General features: G+C 39.2%; 1 protein-coding gene across 1 annotated transcript; it reads right to left on the bottom strand.

The window, feature by feature from the left end:
* Nucleotides 1-3,362: 3,362 nt before the first annotated feature.
* On the bottom strand, nt 3,363-15,677 carry arrdc1a (arrestin domain containing 1a). The gene is made up of 8 exons (XM_027162953.2): nt 15,467-15,677; nt 11,095-11,205; nt 9,850-9,900; nt 6,711-6,865; nt 6,001-6,183; nt 5,739-5,915; nt 5,076-5,622; nt 3,363-4,089 (listed from the first exon to the last, which is right to left on the bottom strand). The coding sequence occupies exons 1-8, from the start codon at nt 15,582-15,584 to the stop codon at nt 4,049-4,051; spliced, it is 1,383 nt and encodes a 460-aa protein (XP_027018754.1). The 5' UTR covers nt 15,585-15,677; the 3' UTR covers nt 3,363-4,048.
* Nucleotides 15,678-17,132: the final 1,455 nt, after the last annotated feature.

The raw sequence follows: 17,132 nt of genomic DNA, 5'->3' as shown, positions 1-17,132 counted from the left end.
TCACCTCACCTCAGAAACAAATGTACACAATGATTAGAAATGAAAGAAATGCTCTAAGGAGCTTTTAGAGGAACCATATTCACATATTCACATCAGCTTCAGCAGAAATTTAAAATATAAATCATTATTTAAAGTATTAGTGGTAAAGAACTCCAGGGTTGGGGGCTCGAGTCCCGTCTGTTTCAGGGGTTCGAGTCCCGTTTGTGTTTTTCAGGGGTTTCCTCTGGAGATCCCGGTTTCCTCCCTGAGTCCAAAATCCTGTACTGTAGACTGACTGGCTGATTGATCTCTAAATTGTCCGTAGTGTGGGGATGGGTGTGTGTTTGTACCTGCAATTGTTTGGCACGATGGACGGATGGATGGATGGATGGATGGATGGATGGATGGATGGATGGATACTACTGTTTACTAAAAGGAAAAAAGTACTAAGTGTGTTGAAAGGATGCTCTGTTCTAATTTATTACATATTAAGTAGCAAACTCATAAAGCCAGTGTAGCAGTAAGCCAGAGTATTTTCCCTATTCTACAATTAACAATAAAGCAATATACAGACATGGTCATCGTGGCTAACAGATTTCAGCCATCTTTAAAACACTGACAAAATATGTTGGTTAGTCTAAAACGTTTGCCTCGCCGTCACTGGCCATGTGGTTAACATTAGCAGTTTTTAGCAGAGTGTAACATGCTTATTTGCAAAATGCTGGACCTTGCTGTATAGAAACAGCCAACATATCCACCCAAAATAGACTCATGACCAATAAATATATAAGAGTCCTGAGATGGGCACAAGAAATCTTTATGACAACAGCAGCATTTATTAGGTACTGTACAAGTCTACAGTATCCAGGGGAAAGTATCCACAGAAGCACAGGTCAGTATTGGGCATAAACTGTTTCTGGGGAGGGGGGCACGTTGGCTTAGTGGCTTAGTGGTTAGCACATTCGCCTCACACCTCCAGGGTTGGGGTTCGATTCCCGCCTCCACCTTGTGTGTGTGGAGTTTGCATGTTCTCCCCGTGCCTTGGGGGTTTCCTCCGGGTACTCTGGTTTCCACCCCCTGTCCAAAGACATGCATGGTAGGTTGATTGGCATCTCTGGAATATTGTCTGTATTGTGTGAGTGTGAGAGTGAATGAGAGTGTGTGTGTGCCCTGCGATGGGTTGGCACTTTGTCCAGGGTGTATCCTGCCTTGATGCCCGATGACGCCTGAGATAGGCACAGGCTCCCCCTGACCCGAGTAGTTCGGATAAGCGGAAGAAAATGAATGGATGTTTCTGGGGAATGGTGTGCATGTGGGAGCATCGACAAGATGAGTCACAAGTTCAAGAAGAATTACAGACCTGGATCATGCAGGTTTATAGTGTGAGTGTATATATATCATGTTATATGTATCATATATAGGCATGTTTTCACATGCGAGGAATTTGTTTTAGTGACATAATCTCAACAGTGTAACAGCATGACATATGTAGTATAGATGAAATTGTATGTATACATTTACAGGTGTGAAATGTGCAGTTTAAATAAGCATGAAATATACATATGCAAATAGTATACAATATATACAATTTGTATGTACACATGTGCAATTGTGAAATGTGCAATTGAGGTATACATAGTGCAATATATATATATATATATATATATATATATATATATATATATATATATATATATATATATATATATATATATTTTTTCATTATATATATATATATATATATATATATATATATATATATATATATATATATATATATATATATATATTCAGGTTAAAGGTGTAAGCACACCTTTAACCTGAATAAAGCCTGAGTGAGTATTACAGAGTATTTCCAGTACAGCAATGACACCCATAACACTGAAGTGGTGACGTATGTGATACAACAATGCTACACTCCTACTAGAGATACTAGCGCTAATCTTTTTTCAATGCAGCGTGAATCAATCATACTCTAGCTTTCCTTTCCTTGGTGTCAGCTATTAAAAACACTGCACTGCTGTTTGCTGGAGATTTCACAACCAAACACTGATAAAAACTTAGTAAACACTATTGTGCTTGATGCACTCATACTACTTCTGTACATATAATACTTTCTATACTATAATTCTATAATTAATACTATAATTCTGTAATACTACTGTACATATGTCAGTGTTACTGCTGAAAATAGTCCATGTCTCAAATACTATCAGATAAGCAATGGTCCAGATTTATTATTTAATTGTTATTTGATAGGGCTTTTATTAACTCTCTTATTGAATTTTAAATCATAAAGCACTTCAGGCAGCATGTATGAGCTGATGGACAGAGTAGAAGATCGCACGGATGACAAAATGCAAAGCAAATTCAGTCACTGTATCTATGTAGTGCATTAATATGGTAACTGAAACTGAGTGTGTGAAACTTTTTGGAACTCATCCAGGCTCTTAATATCCTGCATATGAGATTTGAACTGGAAAATAAAAAGTCGACGTCTTGCCAATCTCAATCTTTGACTGTCCAAATTCCTGGTGGCTTCTGCTAGTGTAATGTCCCTATCAGTTTTGACCCCTGCTTTAGTGACCTTTCTGAGAGTTTGAACCATTCAAGCTGTTCTTCTTGGACTTCTCCAGGCTGTTTTTGTGTGTGAAAATCCCAGAAGATAAGCAGTTCTCAAATATTCAATACTCAATCCACTGCATCTTCATCTTCTGGCTTTTCCCATTAGAGGTCGACACAGCGAATCATCTGTTTCCACTTAACTCTATCCTCAGCATCCTCTACTCTCACACCAATTACATTCATGTCCTCATTCATCACATCAATACATCTCCTCTTTCTCCTTCCTCTAGACCTCTTACCTGCAGCTCCATCTCCAACATCCTTCTACCAATATAACCATCTCCCTCCTCTGTACATGTCCAAACCATCTCAATCTAGTCTCTCTGACCTTGTCCCCAAAACAGCCAACCTGAGCTGTCCCTCTGATGCGCTCGTTCCTAATCCTGTCCATCCTCGTCACTCCTAAAGAGAACCTCATCATTGCTACCTCCATCTCTGCCTCATGTCTTTTCCTCACTGCTACAGTCTCTAACACATACAGCAGAGCTGCTCTCACTACTGTCTTGTACACCTTTCCTTTGATTCTTGCTGACACTCTACTGTCACACAACACCCCTGACACTTTTCTCCACTCACTCCAACGTGCCTGTCTTCCTGTCTGAATTCATCTGTCAACCTGTCCATCACTATAGCAAACAATCACTCAACCCCCCCCCCAAAAAAAAATTATATAATTGTTATAAAAAACACTATATAATTATTATAAATAAATCAACACATTAGTATAATTGTATTCAAGACAAAGCAGTCAGACAAAGTGGAATAGAAAACAGTTTTATTACAACATAATCATACACTTTATTGCATCTGGTAATGAAATCGAAGAATCTGTCTGAATTTTAAAGAAAGGCAAAACGAGAGTGTTTAAATTTCACAAACATCTTCAACAAAAGAAAAAAAAAGAGAAAGCAAATAAAATTAGTATCCTTTATTTCCTAAAAATTGTTAGTGTATTAGTTAGAAAAACTGTTTTTTAAAACCTTCTAAAATGAAACAGAACCCATTAACAAAGCATAGGACATTTTTTGTAGCTTTTGCCTGTAAGAGGTGAAATCCCATTTAAATAAAAAAATAATAAAATAAATTAAAAAAGTCATATTTGTTTGCCAATAGCAGCGATTATTATTTTTATGATCAGTTAAAAATTTTTTTTCGGTGGGCTATAAACGAATGTATACGATATATAAGAATGAACGCAATGTCTCCTGTGAACAAGAACAAATACAGAGAAGAATCAAAGACATTCAGAGTTTGAGAAAGCTGGAAATGAGATCCCGCTCCATGCTTCACACACAAAAAAAGAACTTTCTCGGAACCTGCTTGCCAATCACAGACTTCCAGCATCACTACGGTGTCCAAAAAGTGCAGTAAGTATGGTTGTGAAAGGACATCGTTCCCAAAGTGAGGCATCGGCTATTATTTAGTACAGAGCAGAAAGTGTCATTTACGTGGTGAGGAAGCTCTCTTCATAAGCTGGTGGAGGCTCTGAAAAAGAAAAAAATGATTGTGTTATACAACTAAATAAAATACGCATGTACCATGAACACATATTGACACTTGTTACAAATACATCAGATACAAATATTTGGGTGTAATGCGCAAAAGTTTAAAACTACATTTTATGCTTTTACACTCATGGAAATCATCGAAAGGTACTTAGCAATCTATACTATTAAAATGTTCTAGTCAAGTTAAACACTACAGCTGGGGTTGAAACGTTAATACAGTGCATTGAGATTAACTACTAAATACTGACTAAGTACCAACCGACTACCTACAGGCTACTGACTACTGATTAACTACTGATTAACTACTGGCTACTGATTAACTACTGGCTACTGATTAACTACTGACTATTGATTAACTACTGACTATTGATTAACTACTGACTTATTACAGACTATTGACTTATTACAGGCTACTGATTAACTACAGACTACTGATTAACTACTGACTTATTACAGGCTACTGATTAACTACAGACTATTGATTAACTACTGACTTATTACAGGCTACTGATTAACTACAGACTATTGATTAACTACTGACTTATTACAGGCTACTGATTAACTACTGATTAACCACAGACTACTGATTAACTACAGACTACTGATTAACTACTGACTTATTACAGGCTACTGATTAACTACAGACTACTGATTAACTACAGACTACTGATTAACTACTGACTTATTACTGACTACCGATAACTACTTATATATCATAGATACTTTCATTTATCACCCCGGTGCCTGTGCGGTAACTACGCAGCAGTTTTGGACTAAGTTTGCACAGTTTGAGCAGGAAAAACAGTATTTGATTATTTTACTTAATACAATTATTTCAAGCCTATAAATTATATAAATCGTTGTATATGCAAGTTATACACATAATAATTTTCTTTATTCTGTTCAAAGGGAATGCAAACTTTTGCATTTTATAGAAATCATAGAGAAGCTTGTGGGCCTCACCGTGCGGGTGTGCTGAGCTTCTGTAATCTGGAGGCAGGATGAAGGGGCAGGAAGTGGGCACGGGTGGGCCGCTCCCTTCACTAAAGAAGGGGATGGTGGCCCCGGTGGAGAGGGAGAAGTGAGGCGCTGAGGGGTTGATGTTATTCTGCGGGAACACAAGGCCTGGTGCGTAGCTAAAGGCGCTTGGAGACATGGGGCCCTGTTGCTGTGAGTGGACCTTAGTAGGAATCTCTTCGCTCTGCCGATTCCCAGCTCCCATCATGTCTGGCTCTGCCGGGGGTGCGGTCGGAGTCACGCACATGCTGCGGGGCCGAGGTCGGGGGGCGGGGCGAGGGCGTAGATTGGGGGAGGCAGATGGTGGAGAAGTGGCGGCAGGGGGGTTGAGTGAAGTAGGAGACGCCGGGTTAGTCCGTGGCGCTGGGGTGGGAGCTGTCTTGGGAGCTTTGTCGGCTTTAGGAGGAGGAGGAGGACGGAGACTCGGATCGACCGCAACGTTCCCGATATGAATTGGCAGCGTCATTAACATTTCTGGGTACTTCAAAGACACCTGGGGCATGAGAGATTTTTTAAATTAATTAATTATTCTTTTAGGTTTCACAAAGTACATTTTGTTGCTCAACATGGTGGAGTGATGCAACACTGTAGTAACACTGTAACACTCGCCTGGATGAAATAGTTGATCTCGATGAGGTTACATCCAGCCAGAGACGACTGTGGAAGAGGAGGGACGATAATCTGCTCTTTCCACTCTGCCCGTTTGCCTGCCTTCACTCCGGCTCCCTCCACTTCTGCGATCGTTCTCGTTTCATGCGTCGGTTTCTTCGTGTGATACGTCACTCTCTGAAAGGACACGAGCGGACAAACGTGACACGGCTTTCGAGAGAAGGAAAACTTTTTACTTTCGGTAGTTCGACAGAATCATTACCTGAATTAAGCACGCCACAACATGGCCCGTGTTCTTCCCTGATTGGTTGTCGATCTCTGTGGACACTTTAATGACCTGGCCTGCAGTGTATCCGCGCTGGTCTGTTTTAGCCACCAGGACGACCGTCCCGTTCTTCACCAACATGTATGAGAAATTCTTAGATATAGTTGAAGAGTTTGGCTCCTGTGAAATAAACCGTGATGAGAGGCGTTTACTGTATGTGTATGAAACAAAGGCAGCTCAAAATACATCATACAGACATTAAAAAAAAAAAGAATAACAATGAAGTAATGACAAAATATCAGCAACAATAATAAAAACAAAGAAATATTAATAATTATGAACCAACACAAGACAAGCAAATGGAGTAAATAACATTTTTTGCTCTTTACTTTGGGTGTAACATTTTAGAACAAACACCAAACAAGTGCCAATCTATTCAGTGCTTTAAAACTAGCACTAGAACCTTAAAAAAATAATAAAAAAAACGCCTGTAAGCCGGTGCAATATAATACAATGTAATGTAATATCATGAGAACTGGTGTCACATGGTCTCACCTGTCCGTACCTGTTCCATCCTTGATCATTAGTTACTTGCGAAACCAAATAAACAGCTACAATCACCAGCAAGTGCACATGATAGGTGCACATGATAGTGCGTACTAAAAGGAATGGGACAGTATTAATGCACAGAAAGCTCGCACACTCACATAGATGTCGGGCACTTCGTTAAGGTTAATGTTGTTCAGCATGTAGAAGGGCTTCTCGGTCTTGTAGTCTTTTGAGAAGCGAGGCGTGTCGATAAACGCTCGGACTTTGTACATGATCTTTCCATACGGCCCTTCGTATGATGTCGGAGCTGTGGCTGGAGAAGAAGAATATTCACATTTTTAAAACAAAAATGGACAGACATGACGGTTCAGAATGTCTAAGGGGGTTTTTACACCTGGTCACTTCATGCGTTTTCTGTGATCTGTTAGCTATCCGATGGTAAAAAGTCCACGTTTAAATGCCCTCCGAAACGGTTTCGAGACGGATATAAATCCGATCGTTCAAACCCCTTCAGGAGGTGGTCTGGGACGCATTTCAGATGAAACTGGACAGGTGTAAATGCATGTGGTTGTTCAAGCCACATACCTCAGCTCTATACTCCTCCCAAACGGAAGTACGTCACTCGCAGGTGACTCGCGAGTCGTGCATCGCGCCAGAAACAAACATGTTTTCCCACCAGCGCTGGCTCCGATCTTTCACCCAGGTGTCTCGTTGGGTCTTAAAACGCACTGCTGCCGTCAGCGAAAACGTAGCAAACAGTAAATGCTGTTTTTTTTTTGTAGCAACTGCATCCACCAAAGTGTGTTCCATTTCAATTACCCCGGAAATGAGGTAAAATATATTTGCATTTTGGGCGGGAGTAGAAATATCGCATCGATATCCGATTCGCCGAGACGCATTTATGTGGCCTGATGTAAATGGAACAGTTTTAACAAATCAGATAGCTATCGGATCAGAGAAAACACATGAAGTGACCGGGTGTAAAAAGGCCCCAAGGAAGCATATTATTGTGTGTCAGTTATTTTTTTGTTTCAATGTGAAGCAGGATCTACAGTATACAGGCACCAAAACATGAAGAATGTATGCCAGTAAATCATTCAGCGCTGTTTATACATGTTCTTGTCATTTACACACAACTCTGAGTTTGCGGTGTCTGCTCGAGCGTTATGTCCAGAGTCACTGACACTTTGTTATAGACACATTTTGGACTGTACAGTAGAAAGCAGTTTTAATACAAAAAAAAAAAATGCCATTGTGGAATGGGTTAAAGGAAATGAGTGAGGATCCTTAAGCCGCCCTCACACTGCACACGACAAACGAAACGTAGTTTTCGGATCCGTTTTGAGCGTTGGGTCCGTTAAAAAAATGTAACTTGTGCGACTACACCGCATCCGATATGCAGACCGGATGTGATGTATTCCAATGTTGTCCAATCAGGTTCGTGTGCGTGAGGTGATAAGAATTATTAAAAAGTATTAATATTAACTTTAGTAATTTTTAAACTTTATCAAAAGCAATCTTTTTGTTTTAAATACATTGTTATTGATAAAAAGGTAATACATTATTAATAAATTATTATTATTGTATTATTTTTAATGTGTCAATGTTTCCACAAAAATTATTCACAGTCTTTATGGATTTATTGTTGTATTGATTGTTTGTTTGTACTCCTTCATTAAATCATTCACCATGATAAATGGAGGGAGAATACAGGCTCTTGCTTTTGCTCTTCTTTACTGGAGACGCAAAAGAAAATATTTCAAATCAGTCTGGATAAAACACTACCTGACTCGGAGAAAAAGTCTCGGCGAGGAACACCGTTTAGTGCAAGAGTTGCGTGGTTATTTTCGGGTGTCACGAGAATTACTTTCTCTCCCATGTTGACGTCTACACGATCATATTGCACATTCCGTGCGACTGCCACTAGGGGCGAAATGCGACAGTCGTGTCCGTTTGTCGTGTGCAGTGTGAAGGCCGCTTTAGAGCCATGCTTCACGGTGTTGGGTCATTATCCTTGTGAGAGCATCAGAATCCTCTGAACAGCTTTAGTCCACACCACCATATATGTAGTTTATTGCAAAATTCCATCCAGTTATTGGTCTTCTCAGTTATTATTTCGTTTCTGTAGTTTCTACAGCAAAGCTGACTGTAAAGCTGTCCAGTTTTTCACTAATGAGAAATGATCTAGCTCAACCGGTCAATCCTGAAATCAGGCAAACCACAGTGTTCGTATTTGGACAATTGACAGTTCATGGCACAGCAGCAAGAACTTTTGACTTTAAAAGGATTAAAGCGTTAACTTTACATTTAGACTTTATCTGAGAGAGGTGAGGAGAATTGCTTTGTGGCGTTCTTCTGACGTCTGTTTCTAAGCGACATGCCGCATAGACGCAGCCAGCCTAGCGGAGACAGGAAGTATCTTTGCGTCACCTCAACGAGCTTCCTCTTTTTTGCCACTTCAAAGTTGAGGAAATATGTAAAGGTAGCAGGTGATTCTGTTTACGCTTAAAGAGCAAAACAACTATTGGAATATCAAGCTTTACTTTACTGCGTGTGCAGAACAATCATTATTTTGCGTTATGAGACAGAAATCAAAGAGATACTCTGGGTTCAGGTTTGTTATTGTGTCTTACTGCACAGTCCAGAGGAATAACTCGGTTCTCATTAGTGAAAAAGTAGACAGCTTTACAGTCAGCGTTACTGTAGAAACTACATATAAGCTATAAGTCCAATAACTGGATGCAATTTTGCAATTAACTACAAGTTAAACAGTGGTGTGGACAACAACAGGAATGTTGGTCAAAAAGGATGACTGTCAGCAATGTAAAGTCATTCAGAGGATAACAGCGAGCTTTCTTGACATTCCTACACTCACTCACACACACACACACCAGATAGTCGTGTCCTGTTTATTTACTGTACGTACTGAACGCTGCATGTAGACAGTTCCGGGTTCGGGTTTGTTATCTTTTCAGAGGAAAAAGGATAAAAGACTTTCTCATTACCGAAAGTCTGGACACTCGCACCGCTAGTTTTACTTAATAAGCATAATGCGTTACGAGACCAGTAACCGAATAAGAATATTTTTTTACGGGTTAAAGGAAATAGTAACGATCACTAAAGCCATAATTATTCAGTGTGTGGTGAGCTGCTGTTGCTACAGTAAATAAACAGAGCAGCTCAGGTGTGTCTGTGTGTAGGAATGTAGAGAAACAGGAGTGTCTGTGTGTGTGTGTGTGTGTGTGTGTGTGTGTGTGTGTGTGCGCACGCTTGTGTGTGTGAGCTATACAGTCTTACCTGGTATGAGAAACTTGAAGGGGAAAATGTGTTCGCCCTGTTTCAAAGTGCCTGGGAAATGAAACACACACACATCAGATGCCACAGCTGAGTGCAAGATGATGCTGAAGTTATAAACATAGATCATGAATATGACCAATGTGTTCAGTGTGTACAACTTGTTTCAGTGTGTTCAATGTTTCTGTGTGTCTCTGTGTGTTCAGTGTGTTGCAATGTGTCCTCGTGTGTTTCAGTTTGTTCCCATGTGTTCCAGCATGATCCGGTGTGTTCAAACGCGTTCCCATGTGTTCCCATGTGTTCCCATGTGTTCAGTGTGCTGGAGTTCTTGTTCAGCTGCATTATTATGCAACACTAAACAAAGGCAGAGTTTATTGGTACAGGGAGCTACAGATGAAAGGTTGAACACAGAGACTAAAAAAGCTAACAAATACTACAACATGAGGCTGATGTGTAAAGGGCATCTTTACATCTTTACTCACACTGAAATCTGAGGGAGAAAAATAAAAATTAAAAGACAAGTTAATAAGAACACTAACACCGATACCGAGTAAATTTAAAATGAAATAATAATGGAAGATATTTCTAGAAAATTACAAAACAAAACACAGGCAAATTGAAAAAATTTAATTCGGACATTAGGACCCAAAGATAAACAACAAGAGAAAATTTGGTAAAAGACATAAATATAGAAAGTATAAAAAAAATAAAGGAAGATAAATAAATGTATAAATAAAATACACAAGATAAATAATAATGAAACTTAAACAACAACAACAACAATATATATATATATATATATATATATATATATATATATATATATATATATATATATATATATATATATAAACATTTAATTCATATAATGAACTCAAAAAAGAGACATAAATAATAAGGGAATAAACAAACAAACAAACAAATAAATAAAAATATGGTGTATTTGAGTTTGACTGATTTAGTATTTCTAGAAAAGAATAAATAAAATCCATTTTTGAAAGTGCCTTTTCTCTTACATGATTAAACGCACACAGCGCTGAGCTGAACCACAAAAGTCAATTCATCCAAATGAAATTAAAAATCTTGTTTTATTTCAAAATAAGAATAAAATCCAGGTATTGTGACTGATCCTCTGTACAACCTGAACCTCTTTCCATGAAGCACAAAAGTAAAGAGAGGAGCATTTGTGTGTGTGTGTGTGTGTGTGTGTGTGAGAGAGAGAGAGAGAGAGATATTGTTGAATGTTACCTTTATCAGCCACAGAGAGAGAGCTGTTGAAGTACTGCTCCTCCTCGAGCCAGTCCGTGTCGTTTACTTTGTTGGTCACGCCACATGACCCGTGGCAGTTCACCTTAATTGCTGGAGAAAAGAAAAGAAAGAATAACTGTATAGGACTGTTTCACAATGTGATATCTGAGATCTCACTTAATCAAACATCACCCAGAGTTCCACACCCTTCATGTTTACGCCATGAAACGTCGGGAGGTGTATACAACCGTGATGGCTGGAGGGATAAACAAGGGAAGAGCATCATGAACCTGGTGTTAAGGGAGTTAGAGAGAGTGCATTGAGGCAAACAGTCTTCCAATGATGTCATCTAAAACAGCAACAAATACAATGACTTCATCTGCATGAGGCATCATCCCTTGGGTCTCTCTCTCCTTCTCTCTCTCTCTCTCTCTCTCTCTATGCTGCACTTTGCTCACACCTTATGCAACAGATCCAAATTTCCAGGTCTTATTAATGCCTCGCTGTTTATTTTAATCTGTTATCTTCTGCTAAAGTTGGCCTCCTGGTGGATCCACTTGCAGGATCCTGCGCTGTCATTTAAGTGGCCCAGGTTCGATTCCCGAGCAGGAAGCTAACCCAGCCACTGAGAAGCTAACTCTCAGTGCCAGTCTCAAGTCCAGATAGAAATCCTCTCAAATCAAGTATGTGGACTAGACGATCCTCTGTAGCAAGCGACTCAAAGAAAAACACATTCTGTTAAAGTTGCACAGCCTTTTTCCTCACTTCTGAGTACATCAATGATAGTTTTGGTGGGGGACAAAAATCCCATAACACCACAATAACCAAAAAAAAAAAAAGTGGTGATGCAAGGTGACACAGTATGTGTTCTCACTATTCAGGGTTCCTGTGGGTTCTCTGGTTTCCCTTCCACAGTGTGAATGTGTGTGAATGTGTGTATGATGCCCTGGGGTTCCTTTCAGGGTGTATTTCCCAACTCCAGTGTTCCAGAGAGGACACAGAGCTTACTGAAGATTATAAAGACTTATCGGCATGCTGAGACACATTGGGAAATAAAATGTGTCTGAATTTCTATTTGTCGCCTCTAAGTGTTGATGGAAAAAGCAGCAGAACCTGAAAATTCGATCGATCGTCCGAGCTGATCTCAGACGCCAAGCTGATCGGAGTTATCGTACCTGATTTCTGATAGCCGAGCTGATCGCAAAGCAAAATTTGATTAGATATAAACTCCAGAATCTCATCCTTGATTTTCAAACACTACAGGACAAATGTTTAGCATTTTTAAAAGTCCTCACACTCCCACCAGTCTGTGATTTTTTTTCTAAAGAACTCAACAAAAAGACTACTAAAGATTTATGACTCCATGTTAGCAACCAGAACACACTCATATTAATAGTGTGTTCATTATCACCTCTATTCCCATGTACAAAGGCACCAGGCACTAACACTGACCTTGCTCCTACAATATTCATAGCAGGTTTTGATTCTCAACTATTTTGTCAAAGCAGGAATGCCAACAAACCAGTCATGCTCCTGCTCCTGTTCCTGCTTCCGCCGAGCTGGTTTCGCTTCAACTTCCACAATAATACAGATAACGCTGAGCCTGAATGTCACGTGACCATCAGGACAGAAAGAATGTCCTGAACACATTTCCCTCATAATATAGGTTCCTAAAGCAAACATGTTCAGGACAGAAAGGACGTCCTGAACACATTTCCCTCATAATATAGGTTTCTAAAGCATACGGATGCCAGACTGATCCTTTATTTCCATACAACAATAAAGATGCCGTTTATTCCATAGTCCTTTCCAGGAGAATAGACAAGTGCAACAATGGCTGCATTGTGAGTCACTCAGGAGACGCTCACTCGTCTTCTCAGCCTGCATCTGATAATAAATTCAGGAATATGCTCAATAGTGTATTTTTTTTAGGGTAAGGGAAATTAACACTTCTTTCCTCATTGCAGGATACTATTATACACATTAAATTATGTGTAATGGAGCCACGTAGTGTTTTAATTACCGCTATTTTGAGAAATTACAGCACAATACACTTCTCTGACTCATCACAGCTACTGTGATATATTTATTTATCTACATAAATTTACTACAAAATAAACTTTAAAAAGTTTCGAACATTTCTGTGACTGATTTTCATGTTACATTTTTTTTTTAAATGAAAACAGATTTATTTTTAAAGAATCAAATTACACATTAAAGATATAAAAAATCCTTAGTTAAAAAAATTATCAAAAGTTTTCTTTTAATGCAACACTACCATTGTGTTAGTGAAACATGTTGAAGCTCCGGTGTTTACATTACATTTACAGCATTTAGCAGACGCCCTTATCCAGAGCGACTTACATTTTTATACAACTGAGCAATTGAGGGTTAAGGGCCTTGCTCAGGGGCCCAGCAGTGGCAGCTTGGTGAACGTAGGAATCGAAATCACAACCTTCTGTTTGGTAACCCAACACCTTAACCACTAGGCTACCACATCCCCGTACATTACATCCTCATAATAATTCTAACGTATATGAAAATATTACCCTACGAAGACAGAAGTGCGGAAGTGAGCAGAGGTGTCCTAAATTTTCACCTCGTAGTCTTGTGCAATAGTGATATATCCTGGTCACACTTTTTAAATAATGGTGATAAACAATTTGCTCATCTAGAGCCAACAGACAAACAAGCGCTTGGTTCTGTTGCAGACAATCTCCTAATAATTTTCTTCCATTTATAGTTCAATCTCATGTCATGGAAGAAGCATGAGACAGGTTCCTCGTACAGCAGCTATAAACAATCTGAGTGCTTTTAAAGTCTTAAAAAAGCTTTAATAAGATAAAAATGCAGCCTGTCTTGTGAGCAAAGTAACCACTAAGCTCTGCTTCCTGAAGCTTTTCCTTAAACTTACAGCTTCAAAGTATTGACACGGACAGTACAAGTTGTTGCTATGGAAACGGTAACGGATTGGAATAAGAGGAAATGTCATTTGGCCCTACTGGTGCCCTACAAAATTAATCGACACACAATCCGACCAATCAGAATCGAGAATTCTACAGCATTACACCATTAAAGACTCATCTCATGGACTTGTTAAAACCAGACATCTGAAGAAATCCTATGAAGTGATGGAGTGTCAATAGGCATGAGTGAGACCTCTTTACGTCAACAATGTTACAGTGGGAGTGAAAAGGGGTTTGTGTTGGAGGTGATAAAGGTGTCAACTGAAACAAGAGATCGCAAACACTTGTGTTAAATTAAATCTGTGTTAAAGAACACATCTCGGTCAAGCAAAGGGGGCGGAGCTTTACAAAAATAATGAGAGATCCATTCACATTGATGATCATCACCCTATGTGAAAGAAATATCGGTTTGTGTTTAAAAATGAGTTAGACACAGAGTTGTTTGTTTGTTTTTGGGGGGAAGGTTGTTTTTCTTTTGTGTTTTAAAAACTACTTGGAGGACAATAGAGAATGACATCACAAAGTGACAGCAAGTTTATGAAGTGACATGATCTCGCTTTACATAATCTCCCAACAAAGCACTCACACACAGACTCACACACACACAAACACTCTCTCACACACACAGACTCTCACACACACACTCACATGCGCTCTCCCTCTCTCTCACACACACACTCACACACACTCTCTCTCTCTCTCTCTCTCACACACACACACACACACAGACTCTCACACACACAGACTCTCACACACACAGACTCACACTCTCTCACACGCTCTCTCACACACACACACACTCTCTCTCACACACACACACACACACACACACACACATTTGGAGTGTTAGAGAGAACAATCAGGTCAGTTTAATAGTGAATAATTAACCGACCAAACTGGTTTTTGCATATACATGAACCATGAAGACCATGAAAGCAACAGAACAACTGATATAGACAAAGCAGGCTAAAATAAACTCGAGAAAGACACTTTGTAAATGTCTCAGAAATCAGTACAAAGTTTACTAACAACTCTAAAGTTTCATAACACTGTTTTGTTGCTTTCAAGACATGTTCTATTCTTGTTCTCTAAGATGATCATACTAAACCACTAAGGAATACATTATTAATAACACGGCTATGTGACAGTTACACTACATAAACAGACCTATTGTTTGTGTGGCTTTTTCAGGCCTAATACAGGCTACAACAGCTTTATTATTCATTTATTCCATCAATATTTTCAGTCTAACATGTAATACTGTGTTGTGTGGCGTCATAACAGCTAATAACCGTCAATAATTGTGTTTATTTATTTATTTTTAACTGTGCCTGTGTCTAAATTAAGTGGTAAACACGATACCGCCCACAGTACTAGCTAAAGTCCCAGAATAACACATATCTTACCTTTACACTGAATAGGTTGAGCGGTGGAGATTTTCAACGTCCCGGAAATGGATTCACCGGGACTGTAAACCACTTTGTTGCCGTTTATAGTGATCTGGAATTCCTGAAGCTTTCCCATCTTTGTTGTCTTCCCACCACCTCGCTCGGTGGACGACCGAAACTGATCCACATACACACGCGCGCGCGCGCACACACACTTTCCACCTGCGCACTCGACTCTCGGCGTGACGTCACACCGGATGGGCGTTACATAGATCACCTGGGCAACTCGCGCTCCACAAGAGGCGCTCGAGCACAACTTACTGCAGTCCAGTTACCATGGTGATCTAATATCGATAAATAAACTCGAAAATAAAACTATTAAGGGTTCAGTAGTGCGTTTTATTTTTACTGTTATATATATATATAACACACACACACACACACACACACACACACACACACACACACACACACACACACATATATATATCTATATCTATATCTATATCTATATATCTATATATATATATATATATATATATATATATATATATATATATAGATATATATATATATATATATATATATATATATATATATATATATATAGATATAGATATATATATATATATATTAGCCTGTCTGTAATGACCTACAGAAACAAAAACAAACCGTAACTTACTTTATTATATATTCAGGGCTCTCATGTTTTGAAGACAGACAAGAGTGACATATTTTAAATGATTGAAGGAAAAAAAGAAAAAAAATTATGACATAAAACATCCATCCATCCATCCATCCATCCATCCATCCATCCATCCATCCATCCATCCATCCATCCATCCATCCATCGTAGAACGTAGATCGACTGGTAAATAGAGAGCTTCGCCTTGTGGCTCAGCTCTTTCTTCACTACAACAGACCGGTATATTGACCGCATCACTGCAGAAGATACACAGATCCGCCTGTCGATCTCCCGCTCCATCCTTCCCTCACTCGTGAACAAGACCCCAAGATACACATCTCCCATGGGCCCACCACCTGCAGGAGGAACCGTAAGGGGCTGGTGCATTGTGGATTGGGTGGCAGTCGAAGGCAGGGGCCTCGGCAACCCAATCCCCAGACACGTAATCTGGCTCTAGGGACATGGAATGTCACATTAAAACATTCCAAAACTTAATATTTGAATTAAAGAAAACATATTAAATTATACAATGTAGTGCTGGTGGTTAGTAGCTTTATTTTTCTTAGATTTAATTACACAGAATTTATGATAAATTCATTATTTTATAAAATGTCATAGAAACGGGCCCCCTGGCACCATCTCAGGGCCCCCAGACACTCATGAAAAACTGATGCTGATTATCTGGGAAACGTCTCTAACAGTAGTCAAAATGTCATTGTTTGTGTCAAAGTGCTCAAAGTGATGCTCGCAGCTCCAGTGGTTTTCTCTGGGTGAACGAAGATGATGGTGAACAATTCTAAGATATGCTTTTTCTTTCATTGGTTGTTGCATTACAATAGTGCTATTTTCTGGCTATTGTGTAGCATCTTTTTTTTGATTGGCTCGACTAAGAACTCCAGGGGAGACGTGCTTGATTCCTGCTCGGTTCCATAGAGACAGCGGTGCGGACAGATACATTTTGGGCGTAATAAATATATGATAAATAGTATGTTTTTCTGT

Source organism: Tachysurus fulvidraco, chromosome 9 (assembly GCF_022655615.1).
Source record: "Tachysurus fulvidraco isolate hzauxx_2018 chromosome 9, HZAU_PFXX_2.0, whole genome shotgun sequence".
Classification (NCBI taxonomy): Eukaryota; Metazoa; Chordata; class Actinopteri; order Siluriformes; family Bagridae; genus Tachysurus; species Tachysurus fulvidraco.
The sequence above is the reverse complement of the archived record's forward strand: the minus strand, read 5'-3'. Positions and strand labels throughout refer to the sequence as shown.